Source organism: Meriones unguiculatus, chromosome 10 (assembly GCF_030254825.1).
Source record: "Meriones unguiculatus strain TT.TT164.6M chromosome 10, Bangor_MerUng_6.1, whole genome shotgun sequence".
Taxonomy (NCBI): Eukaryota; Metazoa; Chordata; class Mammalia; order Rodentia; family Muridae; genus Meriones; species Meriones unguiculatus.
In genome coordinates this window covers 109,159,725-109,186,477 of record NC_083358.1, presented here as the reverse complement: position 1 = coordinate 109,186,477, position 26,753 = coordinate 109,159,725, and the positions used below count along the sequence as shown (strand labels likewise).

General features: G+C 44.6%; 1 protein-coding gene across 1 annotated transcript in view; it reads right to left on the bottom strand.

The window, feature by feature from the left end:
- Positions 1-481: 481 nt before the first annotated feature.
- The window catches only part of Vps45 (vacuolar protein sorting 45 homolog), a 63,316-nt gene continuing 37,044 nt past the window's right edge, over positions 482-26,753 (bottom strand). The window contains exons 14-15 of the mRNA XM_021650531.2: positions 18,644-18,775; positions 482-768 (exon numbers count right to left, since the gene is read on the bottom strand). Coding sequence (XP_021506206.1) covers positions 681-768; positions 18,644-18,775 — 220 coding nt within the window. The 3' untranslated portion in view covers positions 482-680. The remainder of the gene's footprint in view (positions 769-18,643; positions 18,776-26,753) is intronic.

The window sequence follows — 26,753 nt, the reverse complement described above, 5'->3', positions numbered from 1 at the left end:
GAGGGAATGAGGAAACGGACAGCTGCAAACACAGGTACAGACGAGCTGGGGCCAGGTGGGCTGCGTGCCTCTGAGGAGCTGCAGCAGCTGCTGGAGCCTGGAGCCGCAGCGCCCTTCCGGACAGGTCAGGAGAGAGGAGGCTAGCCTCAGCAGGGGGTGTGCAGGGGAGCAGACTCAGGCGGCAGTCATCCTGGAGGAGGAAGCCGAGTTGCTAGGTTTTGTATGTAGTGGCCAACCTGTCTACAACTCTCCAACTTGGACAGAGGAAGGCTTTGGAGGCTTCCCAAAGGTCTGAGAGCACGGGCCTTACATGGCTGTCTCGTGTCACTCTGAACTTCACTCGCTTAGGACTTCAAGAGAAGACAGGACGTCGTGAGGGTGCGGTGTCTAACACTACTTTCTGAACCCCTCTTTCTGACAGCCCATTTCTCAGGGCCAGCCTCAACCACGTCTGTCAGACACTGAAGTGACTGCTCTCAGATACACAAAGAACGTGTTTATTTGATACAGAATCACAAGTGGGTTGGGATGAGCCTATCACCGGCTGCGCAGTCCTGGTGTCCGAACCAGCAGTTCAGGAATCAGGTTACACAAGAGCCATCCGGAAGCCCCAAGTCGGCAGAAGGGGTGAGGCCCGGTGGGAGGGAGGCCACTGGCTGTCACTGCTCTTCACTGCCATCTCATCTTCTGATTGCCGACCTGCTTGGGGCCTGTGAGCTCTCCCTGCTGCGGCTGTGCAGCCCAGAAGCCAGGACTTCCTCTAGGAAACTGACAAGGAGATTCCGGGTTATTTGGCAGAAGAGCAAAAAAAGCCTCACCAACATAGAGCCCCGCCCTCACGGCACTGAACTGGGTAAGAAATGAGGATCAGGCTGGAGAAGTTCTGGTCTGATGCCGTGCACTGCAGAGAATGCTGGATCCAGGCAGAGGACAACAGCTTTATGCACATTATCGTGTCTTCTTAAATTTGTCCTTTTTTTCTGGACGTGATTTTGTGACATGGCTCTAGCCGCCTGGAGCTCACTATGTAACCACGTAACTCGCTATATAATCCGGTTAGGCAGGACATCTGATCTGCACACAGCCCACAGGCTGAACCTGCCTTAGGACCATGTTACCTCAGCGCCTGCTATGTGTATTTTCCTAAAACACAGGTTTCATCGTATTGGATGCTCGTCTTTCTAAAAGGCCTTTTTGAGTACACGCCATGTCTCGGCCTTCGTGGGGAGGACGTGGCAGAGCACGGCTTAGGGGTTGCTTGGCTCTTACTTTTCACTGAGGCAGGGGCTGCTTAAGCTGGAGTAAAGTTTTATTCAGCCGCTTCTCCAGGGCTTAGCAAAGCCACCCAAAACACGTCAGCCGGACACATGAATTAGTTAAAGCCACTGCCCATTGGTGAGGGACACATCTTCTGACATAGGGGTATTTTGATGGCTCCTGTAAGCATGCCACGAATCAAGACACGGCTCTACAAGCGAGGGAGGGATGGAAGAAGCTCATCAATGCTTCATAGACCTGAGGGCCTCTGGGCCTGGAGGACTTCAGCTCTAAACTCCGTTGGAACAAATGGAGGGGAAGGAATAGAAACCAGGACCATTTGCCTTCTGCCGAAACACAGGTCCTCGGCTTTCGAGCCTCGGGCTGGACATACTGGAGGACACTGAATGGGGCCAGGAGAGGAGGCAGCATCGCCATTTGGAAAGGCAACACTCTCTGGCATGTGATTTCTAGTAAGAAGGAACTAGCGGGCGCTCTGCAGGAGCTTGTCAGGTGATCTTTGCTCATTTCCAACTCCCATATGAAGGGAAAGAACTTGCTAAAATTACACACAATGCTCCTCCCATGTAGATCAGTAAGACCACACATTCCTGACTGCAGAGAGAAAACACAGTATTTGCCAAGCCTAATTCTGTTTCCCGGAGCTATTGTGACTTTTCAAATATCTATTTAGGGACCTTGATGAGTCACTGCTCAGAATGTAAAAATTATGGCCAACGAACATATTGGTAGCGGCATCCTAAATTTAGACTATGTTTAAAAACAATGAAACAAAGAGAATGCCTTGTCTAGATTTTTAAAAAATCAATCTCACTAAAAATCAAACTGAAAAATCTCTTGTGGTGCTAGGATCCAATCCAGTTCAGTTAAATGCAACTTAACACACATTTGCTGCGCATGGCTGTGAGCTGCATTGAAGCACATGTACACAGGACCTTGGCTTATGAGCCTACCTTAGGAGCCCTTGAGCCCTCGGGAGCCAGGCCCACAGCCCCATCTTGGCAGGGGTGTGGCATAGCAGACAGCACAGGGGCCGGCCGTCAACACGGCTGCTCTGAGTTTGTGTCATCAAGGTGCATTCCCGCCTCTACAGGTGGACGAGAGTCTCGCTCTCCAAAAAGCAAACCCTGCAAAACTCCTGAGTCACCCAGAGAAGCAGGTGCTGGGCTGCAGAGGTGGCTCAGCATCAGGCACTTCCCGGAGACCTGGGTTCAGTTCCTGGCACCGCACAGTGGCTCACAAACACTTGGAACTCCAGTTCTAGGGGGTCTGCTGCCCAATTCCTGCCTCTGCGGGCAGCAGGGATGCGTACAGGCTGACACACATAAAATGAATCCTTTTAACACGCTGCGTCATCTTTACTTTCTAGTCTCTGGCGGCAGACCAGAAACCAACACTCACAGCATGAATGCTCTGTTAGTTACTAAGGCAGGTCCCCTGAATAACTGCTCCTAAACGCTTCGGCAATGCTGCACGTGTAGGTACATATCTAAATCCGCATCTTTACCTTCTTCACTGTAGTCCATAAGCTGACATTATGTGTGAGGGAAGGAGGGAAGGCTGATTCGTGGGGACCAACATTATATAAAGAAGACTTTGAAACACTGAAATGGCTGGTGTGATGGCTTTGTAGGTGAAGGCTCGTGATGCCACGCCTGATGTCCTGAGTCTTTGGATGCACATGATGGAAAGGGAACTAATGCCGAGTTGTCTTCCACATGTATGTGTGCCATGGTGTATGTCCGTATGTGTGCCCTTCCACATATGCTCTAATATGAACAAGACCACAAACAATGATGCAGAGAAACCCCAGAGCAATGGCTGCTGAGAACAGTATAATAGCATTTTTGTTGACTAAAACTAAGCAAAAGTAAATGTGGCTTAGAAATCCATGCCTAACTGATCAGTACAATAAGAGGCTAACTATGTAGTTTTTATGCCTTCATGTACCTTGTAAGAAGAAATGGTCTTAAGTGTGGTACACATGCTCAATCCCAGCACCTCAGAGTTTTTATTTTCCTGGAAGCCTTTGTACTTTCCTGCCTCCAACTTCATTTTATTTTATTAATTTAATTCTTCTTTGCATAGCTTCCCAATTATATGAAAACAGATACTCCAAAAAGACATGTCACATTTGTATTCTGGAATGCTCCTAGGACTAACCATATTCTAATTGGAGAAATTCAGGTTTGTTTAATTCCCTGGCTGGGGCCTGGGGTCACTGAAGAAAGGCTGGTCATTTCCTGTTGTCTGTCCTGCCTCCAGTGCCAGCTCAGACACTCTGAGTATCTTCTTTTATACTCTCAAATACTATAATCAAATACTATATGCCAATACTCTTAGTTCATATTTCTTTTTCTCCTTGAAAATAGCAAAATAGGTAAAAACAACAAAAAACCTTCTCAGGTTTCAATAGACAAGGACCCAGAAATAAACTGATTTGTCCAAATAAGGAAATGTTACACAGCGCTGAAAAATGAACGAACAAGGTCACAGCAATGATACAGAAAAACCTCAGAGGCTAGGCCTGCTGAGAACAGTACAATAGCACTTTTGTTGACTAAAGCTAAGCAAAGTAAAAATGTGATTTAGAACCCATGCCTAACTGATAAATGCGCACTTCGGATCAGCAAGGGAAGACAGGGCTGTGATGGAGGGAAGCACATGGGCGCTGGGCAGCGCGCAGTCCTTGAGTGAGACGTGGCCCACACGGTTAGCACTCTGTTTTAATGCCAAATGATAAGCCCAAGGTTTCAGTGGCTTTACGCTACAGCTTCTCAGCGTCTCTGTCGGGCCCATATGACTCGTGACCTTCCAAGAGAGCACCGGTCCTTTGCAACTCTGTTGTCTGTACACTCTCTTAAATGTTTCTGTCATGGTCTCCTCAGACACACTTTCTACAGAGCAGAACGAATGAGGAAACATTGCCTCGACACCACCAGTCCTCGAGGTCCCTATATCTCCCTCTGAGTGCTACGAGTGTCTGTTAAAAACAAGACGACTCCCTAACTCCTCTCTTCTACTGATACCCAACTTAGGGAGAAGAGAAAAACAAAGAAGGAAAGCAAACAGACGCTCTTGGCCCTATTTCTTCTCTCACCGAGGCAACGGGGTGATGCAAACAGTGGGACCCTGAGTCCAGCACTGTGTGTGGTTTTCTGGGGTACGGAGGAGGGAAGGAGGAAGGCCCTCAGTGCCTCCATTTCAAGGGACATGGAGGCAGGAGAAAGAGCTGCTTGTGGTATGAGTCACACAGGTCCAAGGGGAAGTCACCCACGGATACAATCTGCTCCTTCCCCATAAGCAAGCTGCACTGTAGGAACAGAATTAAAATCCTAGCACTCAAGAGGTGGAGGCAGGAAGAGCAGGAGTTCAAGGCCAGCCTTGTCTACAAAAGACCCTGTCTTAAAAAAAATTTAAAAAGAACAATAAGAAAACCCTCTCTGGCTGGCAGGTTAGCCTTTAAAAGAACGTTCATACCCTTATATGCAGCCATCTCTTCACATTGCTGCTAGCACAAAGGTTTGGGCTTAAATACTAGCTGCGTACTTCCCAGATGTGATCCAAGCAAACAATTTCCTATGCCTGGTTTCCATCTGGAGGTTTTACCTCTTGGATTAGGAGGGTTAAGTGAGGTACTGTCCACAGTGAACAAAGTGTTCTGGCGCCTGCTCCTGCCCGGTTGCTACCCCACACAGACAGTGCATAAGGACTCTGGAATATGCTTGAAACACTGTTTCTAAGCAGTCACAGAGATTATCAGCCGGGCTGAGATTGTGCTGGCTCAGCGAGGCACCGTCCTGCAGGCATGGAGCCCTGGGTTCAATCCGCAGCACTGCAGACAGCAGAGATGGTAGTATTAGCATCCATGCAATCTGAGGGGAAACAGGAGGGTCGAAGTTCAAGGCCATCCTTAGGTATACAGCAATATGGACGTCAGCTTAGGCTACAGGAGACCCTGTCTCAAAAAATTGTCAAATAATACGTCTCAAGATAGTTCCTGCAAGGGACATAACAAATACGTGATACTGAAGAAAAAGCTGATGATTGGTTAATCAAGCAGCTGAATATGAGTCTATTGATAAAACAGCATGTGAGTATTTTTATTGAAAGCACATTATTTTTTTATTTAAAATAGCTTGTTTGGTACTGCATGACTTTAATCTCAGCATTCAAGAGACAGAGGCAGGAGGACTGAGAGTTCGAGGCCAGTCTGCGCTGCATAGAAAGAGCCAGAGTCGGAAACACAGGCCAGGGAAAAGGTGTGTGCACATTCACCGCTAGAGACAGGGGGCTGCAGTCCCGTCGGGGCGGTTTGACATTTTAGTTCCCTATTTTGGTTTAGTTGTGTTTATTATTAATTTTTTCTTAAAAGATTCTATTTATTTATTTATTTATTTATTTATTTAATGCATTTATATTAGTGCTCTATCTGCATGTGCACCTGCATGCTAGAAGAGAGCAGTTAAGGGTATAGATGGTTGTGAGCCACCATGTGGTTGCTGAGAATTGAACTCAGGACCTCTGGAAGAGCAGACAGTGCTCTTAACCACTGAGCCATCTCTCCAGCCCCCTTATTATTAATTTTTAAAAATATTTTAAAGATATATTTATTTATGTGTATGCAGTGGCCAGAAGAGGGATCCTCTGGAAGTGGAGTTATAGACTGTTGTGAACTGTTTGGTGGGTACTAAGAACCAATCCTGGGTTTCTCTGTGTTCTTAACTGCTGGGCCATCTCTCCAGCCCCTAGATGTATTATTTGTTCCTATAAGAAATAAATACACACACACACACACACACACACACACACATATATGTATATATATATATATATATATATATATATATATATATATATATATTATGATGAAAAGTTGTCTTTAGATTAAAGATGTTCCACTGTATACATGAACTAGAGTCAGGAGACATACTTGGGTTGAATCTTGGTTAAGTTCAACCTTATCCTCTTACGTGTCTACTTTTGGGCTAGGCATACGCCCTCCCAGGCACAGGGCTTCTCTCTCCAGCACCTTGAACAGAACTTCGCACATAATCAACTCCGGGGAAAAGCTGGTCAGTGGTAGGAAGAGCACAAATCCACAGAGACAAAGGTGATGTGCGTCTGCTGCGTTCAGAGGGCCCTGAAATGCCCTAAAGAGGAGGAGACTGCTCTCAGGGTTCCTTCCTCTTTGAAATGCAAATTCTGTCATAGTACCCTAATTTTTCTGTAAATAATTCAGAGATTGAACCAACCTGTGGTCACAGGAGAAGGGCCGAGTTTCTTGAGTTACCTGTTAAGGCGGAGCACTAGCGCACTTTCTGACAAGCAATCAGCCCCTCCCGCTTCAAGTCTACGCTGCTGCTCCTGAGCCTGCATCACTTGCCACTAGGCACTCAAATCAATTATTTTGATTTAAATTTTATTTGGGGTCTCAAGACCCCTGAAATGAAATGATTCTAATTCCTTGCTTTATGTTAATTCTCACTGGGCAGAAGGCTATACCGTTTGTCCACCTTGCAAGTGGCATTTAAAAGCAAAGCAAAGGTAAATCTTCCTAAAATATTTCTTCAGTTGGGTGTTCAGGTGTCGAGGGGAGAACAAACTGGGCTCAGTTCCAGCTCTGCCACTGGATAGCTTCATGACCTTTGACTGCCTCCATTTGCTCACTTGAGAGATGAAGTCTCATTGGGTTGATATGAAAAGTAAACACAAGTGAATGGGGCCAGGCATGGTGGTGCACACCTTTAATCCCAGCACTCAGGAGGCAGAGGCAGATGGATCTCTGCGTTCAATGCCAGCCTGGTCTATAGAGTGAGACTTCCAGGGCCATCCTGGGCCACACAGAGAAATCCTGTCTTGAAAACAAAAATGAACAAAACCAAAATTGAAAGTGTTTAGCAGTCATAAATGTGAGACACATAGGTGATTTAAAGTGTTCTGGTAGTCATTAAAACTAAAACGAAGGGAAATTCAATTAGAATGAATAGTTGCTTAACTCATAGAGCCAAAAGATTTTCATTTTAGCACATCACCTTATGTTGCAGGATATTTGATGGTACTGTGAACCCCAAGACTGTGTTCTTTGCTGGAAAAACCTGTTTCTAGTTGTGCTGTGGCTCAGCCCTAGCATAAACCTTTAATCTAAGAGCTTTCTGCTTGAATTGAATAAAATCAATCATAGGTCAAGAGGCGGAGCAAGTACCCAGTCGACAGGAAGAGAACATAGGAAAAAGACATGGAGAGTAAAGAGGAAGTCAGGAGGATGGATAGGGAGACACAGAGGAAGCAGAAGGGAGGGACATTTAGTTTGAGGGTTTTTTGAGCCAGTGTAGGCAAAGAGGTTTCCTTTTCCTTCTGCTGCATTGCTGAGAAGGAAGGTCGGCTGGGTGCTCTCTCGGCTTCTCAGAGCTAGCAGGCTTTCAAACCAGCATCTGGATCCCGAGTCTTTGTCGGTAAAATTGAACGTTTGAGATTTTGTTAAAAACAACCTTAAAAGTATTAATGATATATTTCACATTTTTTTGCATTTTCTTTGAAATCCAAATGTCTTTTTCACTTGCTCTGCACCTCAAATCCAACTAGCCACAGTCAAGACCTCAGTGGCTCCAAGTGGCCAGAGGCCGCTGCGTCAGACAGCACAGGGGCAAGGCGTGACGCAGGTGCAGCTCGGGGCGAGTGCACAGTGTGCTTTAGTTCTTAGTGTTAGCACGCCTTCTTGGTGAAAGAAGATTTATTTCTCTTATTTTTAAAGTTATGTGTCTGTATGTAGGTATGTGCCTGGATAGCAAGTGCCCACGGAGGCCAGAAGAGGACACTGACTCCCTGAGCTCCAGTTACAGGCAGTCATAGCCATCTGATGTGGGGTCTGGGCACTGAACTTGGGTCCTCTGTAAAGCAGTACTCATTCTTAACCCCGGGCTGTCTCTCCAGCCCTATAACACCCTCCTTAGAAACGATAGAGCGTATTTCTCAGTGCGCACCCCAGAACCAATTGACATCAGGTGCTTATGGGATATGACATTCAGCCATACTGAACGACACAGTGAGAAGCAAATCTTGATGAGCACGTCAAGGAAAAGCATCAGTCTGGTGCTACGGAGCTTTGCTTTCGTTGTGGGTGGTGCTGGAGACTGAACGCAGCGCCTCGTGGATGCCAGGCTAGTCCTCCACACTAGGCTACATCTCCCAGCCCTACCTTTTAATCTTAAAATTGGGATATAATTCAGAGATTATAAAACTCAGACTTTAGGGGTATCATTTGATGAGCCTGACTAACAAATGCAGTTGGATAATGACATCAGTCGAGACACAGGACATTCCCATGACCGGAGCTGGGGCTTCTTACAAATCAAGAGACAGATCTCAACATGAGCTATTAAGCTGATCCCATACTTGAGTACACAACACTAAGCTGCTTTCCAGAAATGTCAAGCAAATTTACATTCCTATTTGAGCCACTTGCAACTGCCTCACTATACATTTAAAAATACTCAAGCCTAGAGTACTGGGACAGCAGGTGTGAGCCATGCTAAGGAGGTGCCAGGCAGTGGTGGCGCACGCCCTTAATCCCAACACTTGGGAGACAGAGGCAGGTGGATCTCTGTGCATTTGAGGTCAGCCTGGTCTATAAAGCGAGTTCCAGGGCAGTCAGGACTACACATAGAAACCCTGTCTCAAAAAACCAAAACCAAAACCAGAACCAACCAATCAGCCAACCAACCAACCAACCAATCAACCAACCAACCAACCAACCAACCAAACAAACAAACAAAAAGAACAACAACACAAAGACAGGAGACAAGAACCTGCACCCTGCAAGCCTGCCCAGACCCTGGAGACATGCCGCCTGGACCAGACAGCTGCACATGCTCAGACCACTGCTGCATCTAACAATTATGAGATACTTTTCAATGTATCTAGGAAGCAATTTTTATTAGAAATTTGACTGCAGAGATAATTATCTGCTGTGAAAATACTGGCATCTGTAGTACCTACCTTTCTATTGCTGTGATAAGATACCACGACCAAAGCAACTTATAAGAGAAGGTGTTTAATTGGGCTCATAGTTTCAGAGTTGGAGTCCATGATGGTGGAGAGGAGGAATAAAAGTGCAAAGGCATGGTGGCAGGGATGGCTGAGAGCTCACATCTCAGACTCCAGTCAGGAGGCAGAGAGAACTAGCTAGAAATGGTGGGTCTTTTGAAACCTCGAAGCCTGCTTCCGGTAACACACCTTCTCTAACAAGGCCACATCAAATAGTTCCCAAATAGTTTCACCAACTGGGGAACAAATTTTGAAACATATGTGCCTATGGGGTCCGTTCTCATTTAAACCATCATAGTATCTTAGCAGTAAATATCCACCTTGTATTTTAACTGGTGTTTAAATCTAACGAAAGGAGGTCACAATGACACCTAATCAGAGAAGACCCTAAAGAAACACGTTATGTGACTGGGAGACCTGCTTTTCAGACCCCTGCTTCATTACAGCCAGGTTCACTATAAAAAGTAATACCAAAAGCAGCAGGCAGATCCCTGAGTTCAAAGCCAGCCTGGTGTACAGAGCAAGTTCCAGGATAGCCAGGGCTACACAGAGAAACCCTGTCTCAAAAAAAAACAAAACAAAAACAAAAAACCCCAAAACCAACCAACCAACCAACTAACCAAACAAATGAAATACTAACAGAAAGTGTCGTCTTAAAGAAGTTGCTTAGAAAAGAGACACTTAATGGGTATGGGTGCATTTCTGTGACCCCAGGGGATTGCTGTAAATTTGAGGTCATCTTAGGAAACAGAATGAGACCCTGTCTCAAAAAGACAAAAATGAATACACAATCAAAATGTTTTTGTTAAAAAAAAATCATAGCGGGTCCCTGTTTAACTATGCTGTGGCAATAAACAATTATTTATAATATGGTTCCCTCTTGGTTATTTATGTCTAAGCTGCCATGGTAGAAACAGCCATTGGCTTCTGTCTGAAAAACTAAAGAAAAAAAGAAGTATGTGAAAAAAGAGACAAAGGCCACTTAAATTATATCTTTGGATGGCAATTTGAATTTTAGAGTGAAGTAATATATTTCTCTTTAAGCTCTGAAGGAGAAAGCAGGCACGTTGGCAGACACCTATGATTGCTGTACAGGGAAGGCAGGGGTAGGAGGATGGTCCTCAAGCTACGTAGTAACTCCCAGGCCCTGTTTCAAAATGCAGATGGGGTAGAGGCATACATTTCCAGGTACCTTCTGGCTTAAAATGAAGAAACTTACTCTAGGCCCTGTATAAAAAACCGAACTAAACCAACAATGAAAACAACCACAGGTCAGAGATACAGCATGGTAACTGTTTGAATGTAGAGGTGCTGGTTCAATTCTCATACTGCAAAACCAAAACAAAAAGATTTCTATCACCAAACATGGCGATTTATGCGTGTTGTAGTAAGTGGTGTTTCCAAGATTCCTTTGCAGAATAAATCTGGGGTAGGCTCAGATTTTAAGATTGCAAAGATCAGGGAAACCAAGTGACCTGTACCTACAGAAATTTCACAAGAAGCCCTTCACAGTCCGGAAAGACAGTGGCTCTGTCTTGGCAATCCCACTCACTAGACACAGGATGTGAGCCTTTCCTGTTTACCGGCCACTCGTTGTTTCAAAGCCCTGTGACGCAGTCCATACCATCTCTTACACGATTCTAGCATAACAGGAGGGCATTCATTATGGCATGTCTAAAAGTAGACTGCTTTCTAATTTCCATAGTTTCCCTAAATAACCCTGAGCTGCAGAGCTCTTGAGATCAAGGCTGCCTCAGTTTCATCCTGTGGGCACCACATACTGTAAAACAACAGTCCCCTGAACTGAACCCTAACAATTTATAGCAACAAACTACTCAACTATTTCTCCCTATATTAAAGTCTTATTGCGAGTTATATCTAGCAATAATTTTTGTCTGTTTTTTTTTTTTTTTTTTTTTTTTTGAGATAGGGTTTCTCTGTGTAGCCTTGGCTGTCCCACACTCTCTCTGTAGACCAGGCTGGCCTCTAACTCATAGAGATCCACCTGCCTCCGTCTCCCTGCATCCTGGCTAGATTTTTTTTTTTCCATAGAAGATTAGCATCTCTCCTACTGAGAGTCTGAGGCTGCCCTCCCCTCTTCCCACTCTTTGGCTCCACACTGAGCTGCATCCCTAGCCACAGGATTTCAATAGTTTAAGAGACAGGAAATCCGTGGGTATACTCAGTTATTCAGGAGGCTGAGGCAGGAGGACTGCTTGAGCCCAGCAGTGTAGTGCTACCTGAGCAACACAGTGAGGTCTGGACTCAAAACAACAACGAAACGAGCAGCGGATTGTCTGACAGACAGCGAAGCCTCAGGGAGCGTACACGCATCATGAAAATGGAGCCTTTCCACCAAATGCTGGACTCTTTGTATTACTTCCAGCCTTTGTAATAAGTAGCCATTGAGATTTCAATAATAATAACCTCTTGTTATTAATAATATGTTTTACTATTTATTTATTGGCTTCAAGCTACATATCTATAAAAGCAAACCATAACGATCATTTATAAATTATAAGTATTAATTTTTCCCTCTCAGTTTGGCAATTGTCATAGTAAGTCCCTCTTCCTAAAAGCTTCCTTGGTCAAGAGTCAGTAAACAGTGCTGGCCAAGATCTTACCATCACTTCTGTTAAGTCATCGTTCAATGTAAATATTCAGCACGCTCTCCGTCAGACAAAGGAGTATCAAAGTTAGTGACAGTAAGAAGAAACGAGGTCTTCTCAGGGCTGTCCAGGTTCTTTTCTTAATTAGTTCTTTGAGAATTTCATGCAGTGTGCTTTAATTATATTTACCCCCCTCCCTCAACTGGTCGCAGATCCACCCCCTCCCCAGCCACTCAGTTTTGTGTCATCCCACACCTCCTTCACCTCAAGGCCAGTTCGTGCTGCCCAGGTATTCTTGGACGTGTGATGCTGACCTATGAGGGCTACACTGTTAAAACTGACCCTTCCTCTCCCAGCAGCCCCAGACTGCCGACGTGCCTACTGGTGTAACGGTGACTGTAACAGTGACGTAAGCGTCAGGGACTAACCAACCACTTCCCGGCTGGCGTAGAGGCCGCTCCACAAGAGGAGATCTATACCTGACCCCATTTGAGGACTCTTATTTCTTTATTTCACACAAAAGATCATTTGCTCAGCAGGTCTGACACTAATTTAGGAAATTTTTAATTCTTTTCTTTTTTTAAACAGTGAAGTGAAATTTCACTCAAAGTACTATTAATTAGTCAAACATCTGAAAATATGCATTTTTATTTTCATGTGGTAAGCTCATTTTACAAGGATGTGCATATGTATATCTTTATAATTTTACTTATCTTTAAAATGAGATATGGATGTTTAATTTTACACCTCTAATATTTCAAATTAAAGGGAAAATGCTACTCTCTTAGGCCACAGGGCTACAAAGACTCTCAGAGGGTATATTTAAAGTGTCCAAAGGCCAATTAATCCTTTTGGACAGTGATATTAGAGTCTATTAAAAGGAAAAGGTTATCCAGGTTTACTTGAGAGAACTTATTTGGATCAAGAAGATAAAACACTATATGGCTGCTAGCAAGCACTAGGAAAACCTTTGGACCTACATTGTGAGTATTAGAGAAGAGGACCAGAGACATTTGAGATAAACTTATGAAACAGTTGCATACTGGGCTCTAGCTTCCAACCTCAATCTCTGTCTCTGTCTTTCTTTCTCTTGTTAATTAACAAGATGATATATGCCCCCGGATTAAGTAGATATACGTAAAATTTTAGTATTGTCCTTAGCACACAGTATATGCTCAGTAATTATTAAACACTATCACTTTTTTTTTTTTATCAGCAGCAAGGGAAAAATTTGAACAAGATGATTGTGATGGTATTAAGTCACTTGTATGCCAAAAATATTCAAGTTTACCTCGCTTGCCACTGAATTAGGTATAAAACTTCAAGTTCATCATTTTAGGATGCAAGGCTACTTTTCAAAACATTATCATCGAAAAGTTTGAAAATGAAATATAACATCATAACTTATATGCTCCCCAAATTCTGTTAATTCACTAGTATTTCCATTTCTGGATTTAAGGCAGTTTATATAAAGTAAAAGTTCTCTTACAAAAAAACACATGGAAAGGCAGGAAAAATTACAAACATGCTTCAGCACATGTATATATACTTAAAAAGCAAAAGGAGACAGTCCTTTTAATCCCAGTACTCAGGAAGCAGAAGTAGTGGGACCTCTGAATTTGAGGCCAGACAGGTATACATAATTAGATTCTGTTTCAATAAGTAAATAAATAAACAGGAAGAAACTGCAAAGGAACCAGAAATTAGCTGGAGCGAATAGAAGCCAGACTACTGGATAGGTGATTGCCAGCATTCTTAAACAAAACCACAGCTAACCATTAGTATATATGTATTTATAATCTGTAATATTTATATGTAAAAACTATACATGGGCGTGGACAGGAAATAAGCTTCAGTGGGAAATGGAATTAGGATGGAGACTTTCCCATGATAGAGAGGTCTCACGAAGAAATGAAACTGAAAATTCTCTGCACACAAATAACAAGCAGGATGCTTGAACATCAGCTGGTGCTGTTCTTTCATGTACTTTGCCTTACAGAAGTACTTAAATCCTACTTCATTCTAAAACCTATCCTTATACCATATAGAGATGTACACAGATATACATTTATATACGTGTACATGTAAGAATAGCATCAAAGAAAAAGAGCTCATTAAGTTGGGAGGGTGCAAGAGGCATGGAGGGATTGGAAGGAGGAAAGAGAAGTGATATAGTTATATTTTAATTAAAAAATTATAGGGCTTGAAAGAAATGAAGAACTTGGAAGCATGAGAAGAAAAAAAGGACATTAACAAAAGGCAAATTTGAAAAATAAACAAATAGAACTTGAAGTATAACATATACTATTCTAAATTAAAAAATCAACAGAGACACTAAACACAGTCAGTAGAGCTAGAGAGAGAATACCTGAATTGGAACACTGTTCTGAAAAATTCATTCAGAAGAGAGCACACAGAAATAACAGATAGTACAAAAGGGAGATTAAGAGACATGAGGGTCCAACATATACCTCATGGGAATTCTAGAAGGAGAGACCACAGGGAGTGAAAGAACGGTAATATTTTAAGAAATGGGGCTGGGATTTTTCCAGAAATTATGCAAAACATAAAATTTTATTAAAAGTAACATATATAAGAATAAATTCATATTTACATTCACAATATTAAAACTAAAACACCAGATATAACAAGATAATCTTTAAAAAGAATCAGAAGAAACTGGGCAGTGGTGGTGCATGTCTATAATCCCAGCACTCAGGTAGGCAGAGGCAGGTCGATCTGTGAGTTTGAGGCCAGCCTGGTCTACAGAGTGAGTTCCAGGACTGCCAGGGCTACACTGAGAAACCTTGTCTCGAAAAAACACCCAACCAAATAACCAAAACCAAAACCAAAACAATCTTCTAAACAAAAACAAAAACAAAAAAGGAATCAGAAGATTGTCTTCAAATGAAAAACAATTACAGTGAGAAAAGAATTTCTGTTTTTGAGGCAGAGTCTCTACATTTTCCCAACTGGCCTGAAAGTGGCTTTGTAGACCAGGATGGCCTCAAATGCACAGAAATCCACCTCCTTTTGCTTCAGGAGTGCTAGGATTAAAGGCATGTGTCACCGCATACACTTTGAAAGAATATTTGTAAATAGTAACAAGTAAAAATAATTCAATTGACTTTTAAGTGCTGAACAAAAATTATCAGCCTCAAATTATTTTTTGTAAGAGCCCCCTCCCTCCCTCTCTCATTCTAAAAAGATTCATTTTTATTTTTATTTCTGTGTGTGAGAGACAGACAGAGAGAGACACACACAGAGATAGACAGTCAGAGAGAGACAGACAGACACAGAGAGAAACAGAGACAAAGAAACAGAGAGACAGACAGACAGAGAGAAAGAGACAGACAACACAGAAAGACAGAGAGAGAGAGAGAACGAGCTCAGTGGTCAGAAGAGGTCATCAGATGCCCTGAGCTGGAGTTGTAAGTAGTTATAAGTCAGCTGATGCAGATTCTGGGATCTGAGCTCAGGTCCTCTGGAGGAACAGCAAGTCCTCTTAACTGCTGAGCCCTCTCTCCAGTCCTCAGCCCAGAATTCTAAACTTAGCTGAGGTAACACACTTTTAGACAGCAAGGTGACAAGCAGCTGCAAGAAGGGTGTTCTTTAGTAAAAAGAAACCTGTATCAAAGAAAGGCCACAATAAAAGAAACAACTGGAGGAAGGAGAGGAACACCGTCTAGGGAAATCTATGGGGGAGGAAAGCTGAGTCAGACTGAGTTTAGACTCTAGGAGAACAGGGTGTATATCTATGGGGTTGGGGTGTAGATCTATGGGGTGTCGATCTATGGGGGTGTAGGTTAGTACAGTGCTTGTAGCACAGCTTCTAAAAAGTTTGGTCTCTATCTTCATTAATTTATCTTCTTTTAACATTTTTTATTTTGTTTTTGATACTGGTCTAAACTTGCAGACCAGGCTGACCTTGAACTTGCAGATATCTGTCTGTCTCTGCTTTCCAAGTGCTGTGATTAGAGGCATGATGGCCATGCCTGGCTCGGAGGTATATTTTAAGATTAGGTAAAATCAATTTATGGCCACAGAAATCCTAGAAGCAGTGATGCCCCAGGAGGTTATGAAGAGGCGCAGCAGGGGCCTTTCTGGGGACACTGTTACAGAGGTGTACGCAGGGTGCTATTCCACTGAGATGACTCTTCTATACGTAATGTCATGTATGTGGTACAACAGAAAGAGGTCTTTGTCCCCATTCTTGGCACAGAGCTCCTAAAACCCTGGCATTTCCTGATGTCTTTTGTTTCAGTGAAGCTCCTCTTGTGGGCTTCAGGATTCAGAAAAGACCCAGTCATGGTCAGAAGCTTGGGACTTTCAGCCTCAGCCTTTGGGGAAAGTGTCTGGAGTCTAAGTCACTAATGGCCAGTGATCTAATCAGTCATATCCCCACATAATGGAGCCCCACAGACTCCATTAAATGACAAAGTTCAAACATCTCGGGCTGGTGGGTGAAGCTTCCTCACCTTGCCCTGCACATTCCTTCTGGGCTGCTCCTGAGCTGTGTCCTTTACGCCAGATTAGCAGATGGAAATGAAGTGGTTTCCTGCGTTCTGTGTGTGGTGGGGCAAGTTCCCTAGCCTGGAGCAGCAGTTGCGGGCTCAGCCTGCAGCTGCTGAGTCGGAGGCAGCCGCAGGCATCTCAAGCGGGGTAGCCTGGTGTGGAGGCACCTGAGTCTGCCAGGGCGCACTAACTCTAGGTGGAGAAGAGTAGCAGGATGAGTGAGCTCTCGGCAGCCAGGTAGCGTCCAGCCGTGGAAACACGCGCTGAAGCAGTACCAAGCATTTGGTGTCAGCAGGGAAAACTGTCCCAATAACATTCTATAAAAGCTGTAAATATCCACCACACAATTTAAACCAAGATGAAATTCTGATAGGCTATAAGATGCGAGTTTAAGAATGAGTTCTAAAAGCAATAGTAAGAATATTAGCATTTATGTTTGGTTGGGAAAGAACTTTCTAAGCATAACATTAAAGGCAGAAGTCACATGAAGCTTCACTACGTAAAAACTAAAAATACTAACACTAATGCAGTTTTTATACTACAGAAGATTGAATAATGCAAAACCAAGCCATCTGGGCTGGAGCGATGGCTCAAGGCCAGAAGCACCTGTCCTTGCAGAGGCCCCACGTTCGGTTCCCAGAGCCACGTGGCAGCTCCCCACCATTCTTAACTCCAGTTCCCGGGATCCAGTGTCTTCCTCTGACATCAGGCACCGGGTATACGCATGCTGAAATACATGCAGGCCAAATACTCATATGCAAAAAAATAAGTAAATAGTTAAGAAAATAAAATAGTGAAATGCAAGATTAATGGTTAATATACTTAATTATAAATACAGAAAGTTAAAAGTTATTACAAAAAAATCAAAATACTGTAATTGTAAAGCAGCAAGGACATTAGCTGGCAGTTCACACACAATATAAATATGTATGTGTCAGCACGCCTGGACACTGACTGCGAAACTAAGTGACTCGTCCAAGTTCACGAGAAGAGTTAAGGGAAAGCTCGGATTAAAATCCAGGCAGTCCTGCCTTTTAAAACTCTGCCAATGTGTAATGACAATCTAGTCAACACTAACAATATTTGTGTCAAGCTAAAAAGGTCAGGCTCTAAAACAGAATTCCTGCAGAATGTCCACGCAGACTTAGAGGAAACGCATGAAGGACCAGCGGTCCAAGTGCTTGAGCTGTGGGGCTTTTCCTTCTCTCCACACTTCCTGAACTAAAAACACAAAACCTTTCACAGCGGGTGCATATTGCTTCACGATAAAGGCAAAATTACGTTTAAAAATAAAAATAATATGCAGGGAAAGAATATGTAAATATTCTTCATGACTCCCAGCTACCCGAACCTACATGTCTCAGCACACCCTCTCAGATTAACCGCTAAATCCCACCATCCTGATGCAGTCTTTAGTCGAGGAGTCTTTTACCCCTCAGTGCTACATTAATATTCCCAAACAACTTAAGTTGCCTGTAATTTTACCACTTAAAAACTTCAATATACATAAGAAAATACAATTTCCTCAGCCCCACACCCTAGGCCTTCCCTACTGTGGCGCTCAGGCACACTGGTCACCTTGCTACACGCATTCTGGACGGTAGGCCCCGAGCTCTCTGCTTATAACTCGCTCCTGGAGTTAGCTCTAGACAGGGTGCGCCCTCCCTCCAGACCTCAAGCTTTATGTGGGGCTCTGCTTGTACACTCTCTGCCTCAGGAGACGCCTGTCAGCTCCCTTAGCCACTTGAATCCACAATTCTCTTCTCTCTCTCCAGGGTCTTATTTTCTTGCTTCTGTTCTGCACTTCCTGATAACAGGACTTGAGATGGACTCTTTAGCTAGTTAGTCTTTGGAGTCTTCTCCCTAAATACACACTGAACACAGTTAACCCCTAAAACGGAGAAACCCACTGCCAATAGCGGCACTGAGCATGGCTCGCTTTTGTCAAAGTGCCTGTCTGGTTATTAGAGAGTCTCCTTCTCTGAGCACAGAGACACAGCTCGCGAGCAGCCCAGCGTGGATGGTACCTCAGACACTGCACTCCTCACTCTTCGAGCTCCCTTCTCGAGAAGAAGGTCTGAGGTGCCAGAGCAAGACGGTGCAGGGCAGTTTGGTCCTCAGTCTGTCCAAGACACAGGGACTTTGAACATAACTGCCCAGGGCAGGGGACCTGCAGGAGCCAGGTGCTCTTTTACCTTTTGGTGTTGTGAACTGTTGTTCCCCCCAGAACAATCCTAACTCCAGGAGTGGTGCGGTTCAGGTTATAAACTGTTAGTGCCTCTTCATAGGTGGCTCCTCCAATGACAAACACGATGATATCCTGAGGCCTGTGATAATGAAGACAGAGAATGTCACTAAGCCATAAAGGGGGCTTTTTAACACAAAGAAAAGATTTGTTATTATTATATCCACAGTTTCACTTTCTAAGGTCCCCCACCCCGTTTTTTGGTGAAGGAAGCAGAATTAAAGCAGAATAAAGGGTTTAAAAAAAGTTTTAATCATCTCAAATTGGCAGGAAACAGAAGGAAATGCTGAATAGTGATTTGCTTTCTGCTTATGAGCGGATGTCTTATTTCTGTGCTGGGGATTTCAGAATAGCACAATGGTGTTTGCTGGAACCAAATGCAAAAATATTCTTGTATATTCAAGAGGCTGAGAATGCTGTACTGCCACACGCCATCAAGAAGGCAGTAGTTTGTGCTGTACTGCACGTCTCCTTTCATAAACAGCCCTGTGCACTTAGCTACAGGGCTGCCTGCGGCCCCTGCTCAGGCGCTGCAAGCACTCTGTGGAATAGTAGTGTACTGGGCCGTCCCTGTGCCGCAGGACCAAACTCCCTTAGCATAATGCTTACACAGAAAGAATGGGCCAGCCAAGGCGGCAGAGCAAGCCCACTTCTGCATTCCTTGATGGAACGACTGCAGTTTGACACCGCTCCCCGAGGAAGCGCCTCAGTTTCATCTGGTGGCACCAAGTTGTTTCCTGTATTCTGTCTTACCAAAATGGCTTCACAATAAAAGAAAACCCGCCTCCTATCAGCTCCTTCTGCAGTGCAATAACATCACACTTTCCGTTATTAACATTTGTCTTACTTTTCTTTTGTGCCATCAAGGGAAGAGAAAATTAACTGGATACGCAATTTTGTTACAATTTATTATTTAAACGACATCAAGCAGAAGCAGCCATTTCTGAAGTTCGGGCCCAAAACTTATGTGTAGATTATGGAAAAAACACAACTGTACATTTACTTTCTGTATTTCCTTGTGTCTTTCTAAATTACCTTGAAGCAATTAAACAAAGACAGTATTTGTTCTTATAAGACTTCATGGAAACAGAATCAGATACTGCAGCTCTTTAAATAAGGTCTCTGAGTTGCAGAAATTCTCCATTGGAGGGTATGTAAGTTTGAAAATGTAAAGAGGTCGTTATTTTGCAGTTAGCTAGTTGAGGGGCAGTGATGATATTTCTTTGGGTGTTGGAGGTTGATCTAATGCTAATTACTGGCCCTGAAGATCTGGTTATTGTCCACTGGATACATCCATCCCTGTTTGTGTAAACCTGCCTAAGATAGACCTGACGGGTTGATTCAACAGCCTATACCTGGGCAGGGCAGAATGGGGTGGGGGTGGCTAAGGTTCCTGGGCTTTTGGGGTGGGGGTGGCTAGTGTTCCTGGGCTTTTGAGGAGAATCACAGGAATCAGACAGACAGGAAGAAAGGAGGAAGAAGGATGCTACGATGGGTTATCGTGGAGAAGAAACCACATGGAGCGGGAGGAAGGACTCCAATAATGGCGTGAAAAGGCCCAGATGAAGAATAAAACCAAGTGTTTATAAGATTATGGATGGAAGATAGGAGGATGAAGGAGGATGGCATTGGATGGGGGCTGGGAGGTGGATGGTGAGGTGACTCAGACAGGGTAGGTAGGAATATCTGCCTGACCCAATTAAGGCAACTATAAAATCTACCAGGTGTCTGTGTCTTATTATTTGTGATAATACCGCTGTGATAATCTTAGGCAAATAATAATAAACATTATATAGCCTAACTTTCTTTTATAATTTTACTACAACAAATGGCGCCCAACTAATTTAAGTATTCATACTCTTTAAATCATACATTATCATAATTTGGTGGGGGGAATGAATATCTTGTAATCAAAATACTGAATTTACTTAATTTTTTTTTTTTACAATTCATTTTTCTTTTATATGCATGGATGTTTTGCCTGCATGGATGTCTGCCCATGGAGGCTAGAATAGGGTGTCAGGTCCTCTGGAACTGGAATTGTAGATAATTGTGAGCCACCGTGTGGGTGCTGGGAATTAAACCCAGATCCGTTAGGGGAGCAGCCAGTGCTTTTAACTGCTGTGCCATCTCTCCAGGCCCTAAATTTACCTTTTAAAATAAACTTCATTTAAATCTCCCACCAGAGGCTTGGGATGTCATGGCATGCGCAAGGCCCTGGGCTCCATCTTAGTACCATAAAACAAACCAAACCCACCCAGGCCAAACACCGTACCCAGCCACAGTGCTCTAAGGGTCACGAGCCGCTGCACACTCAGAAAGACTTACAGCTTTTTATCTACAAGACCCGGCTTTGAGGTGGCGGGTGGTGTGCGTGGGAGTCTGGAGATTTGAGATTAATCTAGTCTCTGCATTGAGTTTCAGGCCAACCAGGGCTCTACAGTGTGACAGAGCCATGACGACTGGGTCATTACTGGGTAAAAGTGCCTGTCACCACGCCTGGAAGCCCAAGTTTAATACCCAGAACCGACATGGTAGAAGGAGCACTCTACCTGCAACACTCCTGCACCTCATGCTCTGAGTGTGCTCACACATGCATAAATAATAAGCATGATATTAGTGCCAAACCCACCAGCCAATCAATCAGCCAAGCACGAGCAATTAGAGACCCAACTGTCCTGAAGTAAAGGCAGGCACACAGCAGGGGACTCAGAACCCCGAAGACACTTCTCACTGCGGCTCCTGCTGTGCCACCCTTGCCGCGCCCTACCCACCAGCACCTGGCATTCCCATAGAGGTGACTACTGTTGCTCATCCCCATGTGTCCCCTTGACGGGCATTTTGAAACACAAACACAAAGCATTCCATGTACAGTGCTCTGCCCCTACCCTTCTCTTGGATATACAGTACATTTGTGTGTGTGTGTGTGTGTGACATGCATTCCTGTACACAGCAAAAAGTGTGTGGATTTCAAAGGCTAACTTGTGGGAACTGGCTCTCTCCTTTCACATCAGGCGGGATCTGGGGGATTCAACTCAGGTCATCAGGGCTGCCAGCAAATCCCTTTGCCATCTTGCCAGCTCCTTACTGCATATTTAAGGATTTGGGAGAGGGAGCTGGGAAGACGGCCCAGTGGTCACAAACAGTTGCAGCTTTTGTGGCGGACCCAGGTTCAGTGCTCAGAGCACACGTGGTGGCTCACAATCACCTGCAACATCGATTTCGGAGGACCCAGCACCCTGCTCTGGCCCTGGGCCCGGGCACATATGTGGTGCACTCATATGCAGACAAACACGCAGAAAAACATCAAATCATTTTTAAAAATTTTGAAATCGGGCATGGTGGTGCCCACCTTTAATTCCAGCACTGGGGAGGCGGAGGCTGGCAGATCTCCGTGCGCTCCAGGTACACGCAGCAAGTTCAAGGCTAGTTAAGGCTTCACAGTGAGACCCTGTTATTTTGTGAGAGGGCTCTCCAGGCTGTTTCAAATACGCCATGCCACCGCACCAGCAATCCCGGAGACTGCCTGCTCCTTACCATGCAATTCAAAGCATTGCATGTTCATCCCTGTAAATGAGTTGGTGGCAAAGCAGGGTCTCACTGTGATGTCTTATGATCTGACCATTTTATCTTAAGCTAGTTTCAGGGAGTTTGGCTCTGGACTCCAAGTAACTTCTGTTGTCAGAGTTGAACCCCAAATAAGCCTCCTTCAGTCTCTGTCCTACTTGATCTGTCAGCAACATTTGGCAAACTGATTACCTGCTTCTCCTGGATAAACTTTCTCCATCTAGGTTTTCCAAGACATTATGTTCTGCGTTTTCTCCCTACTCTATTAGTGGCCATTTCTCGTTCTCCCTGGGTGGCTCCGGTTCACCTTCCTAACCTTTCAACAAAGTGCCCAGAGTCTAGCCACTGGGCCATTTTGTAATCTACACACATCCCCCAGATCTGCTTCAAATGTGGTGATTTAAATTTATATAATTAAATTAAAATTTCAACTCCTCAGTAGCATTAGCCACATGTAGCTAGCGGCAGCTGCCAGGATTTGAGGGTATCCCCCAAGGCCTGACACACCGAAATGTAATCCCCGTTGTGAGAGAGGGTAGAAGCTCACTCTGGCTACAGTGTTCAGAAGAGGGGCCTCTGGGAGTGATTAAGACTAGCTAAGGTAGTCAGGTGACAGCCCTCAGGACTCTAGCTGATGTAAGAGGAGACAGAACAGCAGACAGACACATCATATTCTCAGAAAATGAGGTCTGTTTTGGTTTTTTGAGACAGGGCTGGAACTTACTCTGTAGACCAGGCTGGCCTCAAACTCAGAGATCTGCTTGCCTCTGCCTCCCTAGTACAGGGATTAAAGGCGTGCACCATTATGTCTGGTTCAGTTTTATTTTGTTTTTCAAGATGTATTTATTTTATGTACCGGAGTGCTTTGTTTGCATGTATAGCTGTTGGGGGCTGGTCTGATGCTTTATTTATTTTGATGCTAATTACTGTTCCTCAAGATCGGGTTACTGCAGGGATACACCTATCCTTATTGTGTAAACCTGCATTAAGACATTCTTCCTGGTGGTTGATTAAAACCTGGGCAGGACAGAATGGGGTTGGCCTGGCTAAGGTTCCTGGGCTTTGAGGAGAAGAAACAGATAGGAAGACAGAGAGGAGAAAGGAGGATGCTACAATGGCACAGCATGGAGAAGGAACCACGTGGGCTGGGAGGAAGGACTCCAATAATGGCGTGGAAAGACCCAGATGAAGAATACAAGCAAGTATTTATAAGATTATGGATGGAAGGTAGCCCAGATGAGGATGGTTAAGGAGGATGGCATTGGATGAGGGCTGGGAGGTGGATGGTGAAGTTATTAAAACAGTGTGGGTGGAATATCTGCCCAGCCCAATGTAAATAAGGCAATTATAAAGTCTAACAGGTTAATCTTACAGACACAGGTTAAATGCTACCATAATAATTATAGGGCAAATGATAAACGTTATATTGCTAAACATCCATTTAATCTACAACATACAGCTGCACACCAGAAGAGGGAATCAGGTTATAAGACAGTTATAAGCTGCCACGTGGTTGCTGGGAATCGAACTCTGGACCTCTGGAAGAACAGCCAGTGCTCTTAGCCACTGAGCCATCTCTCCAGCCCCTGAGTTTATGTTTTTTGTTTTTAACTGTTTTTAATAGTAAGATGTCATGTACAGTGCTCATTACGGTGAAGGACAATCTACCCTGAGGTCATCGAGTAGTTTGAGTTTGAATAAATAAATACTGATTATTAAGAAAGACAGGACTCCCTGTCTTGCAGGGAGTACAGTGACTAATGAAGGGAGTCAGACTGAAACACTTGTATTCTGAGCTCCTGACCTGGTAAATCAGAAAAGCTGCCGAGCAAGTTGGCTCTTCATTCTGACTCAAGCAGCCACTGTAAACTTTGTAAACCCTTACCGTAAGAAAGTGGCCAGGCCCCAGGCCTGCCACCTCGTCACCTGAGGAGCTCCAGCAGCCAGGTCCTGGTCCCCCCCCCCCCCCCGCCCCAGCCCTGCCTTCCCTAATGGCCCCAAAGGTCATTTTCTAAAGGCTGCAACTGTCATTCCCAAGGTGGGAGAGTGCCCAGACCTCCCCCACCCTGCCCAAGAAAAATACCACCAATCCCTGAGCTACCTCCAAGCTCAGGACTTGAAATCCCACCAGTCCTCACCCTAGAAATCTCTGCCCTGGACCGCTCTAAGCCCTAAGAAATCCTATATAAGCCCTGCCTACTATTGAGTTCCTTGCTGTCTTCTCCAAGAGCAGAGGCAGCCACCCCAGGATTGTGTTCTCCAAACCCTGGATATCCCTGGCTGTAGCACTAACCCTGGAATACCCTCCCTCAGGGCTGTGACGCCTCTCTGCTGAGGAGGCCTCCTCTCAGCTGTGTGGTTCTTGGGCTCCCAAGTCCCAGGATACCTTTTCATCCGAGCAGAAATGCCAACTAAGCAGGCAAAGCATCCTGGAAAACGGTGCTGGTATCTGCAGCAGCCTCTTATGTAGGTTATCCACCTCGCTGTGGGGCTGGAGAGATGGCAGTTTAGGAGTGCCTGCTGCACAGTCATGAGGACTAGAGCCTGGATCTCAGCACCCACGGAACAAGCTGAGCATCTCACACATGCACTGTAACCCCAGTTCTCAAACAGGGACAGGATGAGCCTGAGGTCCAAGACAGATCCTGTCTCAAAAGAATAGGCGGAGTGGGAGAGAGGAGGGGCCTAACAGCCCCTTCTGGCCGCTGCATGTGTGCACAGGCGGATCTGGAAACGTGTACAATATACTCAAGACTTATGTGCGCACACAACTAGACAAGGATTTTGGTTCAATTATACACCTAACAAAGATGGCGGTGTCATATTTGATGGAGACATAATTAATACAAGTTTTTCTGAGCCTCCAGCTACTGATTCAATGTGGTTAAAGGAAGGGCATTTATGAAAAACTTGTTTTGTTTGTTTCTTTGTGTAGACTGGCTGTCCTGGAACTTGCTCTGTAGACCAGGCTGGCCTCGAACTCACAGATCCGCCTGCCTCTGCCTCCTGAGTGCTGGGACTACTGGCGTGTGCCATCACGCCTGGCTGACTGGAACTCAGAAGAAGGCTTCAGATAGCCTGGCACTTGACCTTTAGATGGTTGTGAGGCCCCACGTGGTGCTGAGAATCAAATCTGGGTTTTCTGTAAGAGCAACAAGTGCTCTTAACCCCTGAACCATCTCTCTAGGTCCTGAAAAACCTTTAAAAAACGATTTATTTTATGTTTATGAGTGTTTGCCTGCATGGAAATCTGTGTGCCATGTGCATACCGGGTATACATGGAGGTCAAAAGAGGGCATCAGAACTGGAGTTACAGCCAGTTGTGAGCTGCCATTGGGTGTTGGGAATTGAACCCTGGTCCTCTGCAAAAAACAAGTGTTCCCAATTGTTGAGCAATCTCTTTAGCTCCTGAAAAACTTCTACCAAAGGTCTTGGGGCTGGAGTGATGGAGAGTGGTTAAGAGACCTGATGCCCTTCGCAGAGGACCCAGCTCTGGTTCCCCGCATCCACCCTGGGTGACGGACAACTTCCTGCAACTCCAGTTCCAAGGTGCCTGATCCACCTGGCCTTCAGCAGTGCTTGCGACGTGGTCACATAACCCGTGCAGGCGCACTCACATACATATATAAACAAATAAAATTTAAAAGTCTCCAAAACTGGCTGTGGCAGCTGATGCCAGTCATCTCAGACTTGGGAGTCTGAGGCAGGAGGGCTGTGGAAGGTCGAAGGCCAGCCTGACCTACAGAATGAGACTTTGTCTGATAAATTAAAACAAATTTAAAAATCTCCTTCCTATTGTCTTTCCCCAATTAATTTTAAAAGATGTTTCTGTGAAACTAGTGGTAAAATACATAGTAAATCTTTTTTACATGATGGAATTACAAGCTCAATTCTACGTGCCTCTTTTCTGTGCTCTGTATTTCTCCATAGCAACCCAAAGCATTAAGCAGTCAGCTAACGTTAGAAAACAGCAGCCCGTTCATGCTGTAGCCAGCTACACCAAGGCCATCCTAGGAGCCCAATCTCTGTCTACTTTGTTAGGGAAGTAGAACATCAGATACAGTATTTCTAGAAACTATCGTTTCTATACATGAGCTAGTCAGGGAAAGCTTTCCAAATGTAGCACTTTACCTTGTGGGTCACTACACTTATGTCTACAGTTGTAAATTTTGAATATACTTAGAGACTGTAAAGCTCTTTTGAGTTTTTTTGTTTTGTTTTGTTTTGTTTTTCAGGGAAAAACACTTTTATAGGAATGAAAGCAGTGACTGCAACAAAAGGCTATGAAATGTGTGCACATCAGAGATGAGCAGCAACTGTGGGGGAGATTAGGCAGATAGGGAGGATAAACATGCCCCCTGCAGGAAGAGGACCAGATGCTTTTGACGCCCTTACTCTCAAACAGCTACCAGTTCCTCACTAAGGATAAGGAGACACAGCTGCTCGGGCTGTGCAACCGTGCGCTCTAGGCACTCTCCTGGGATGCTTCCTAA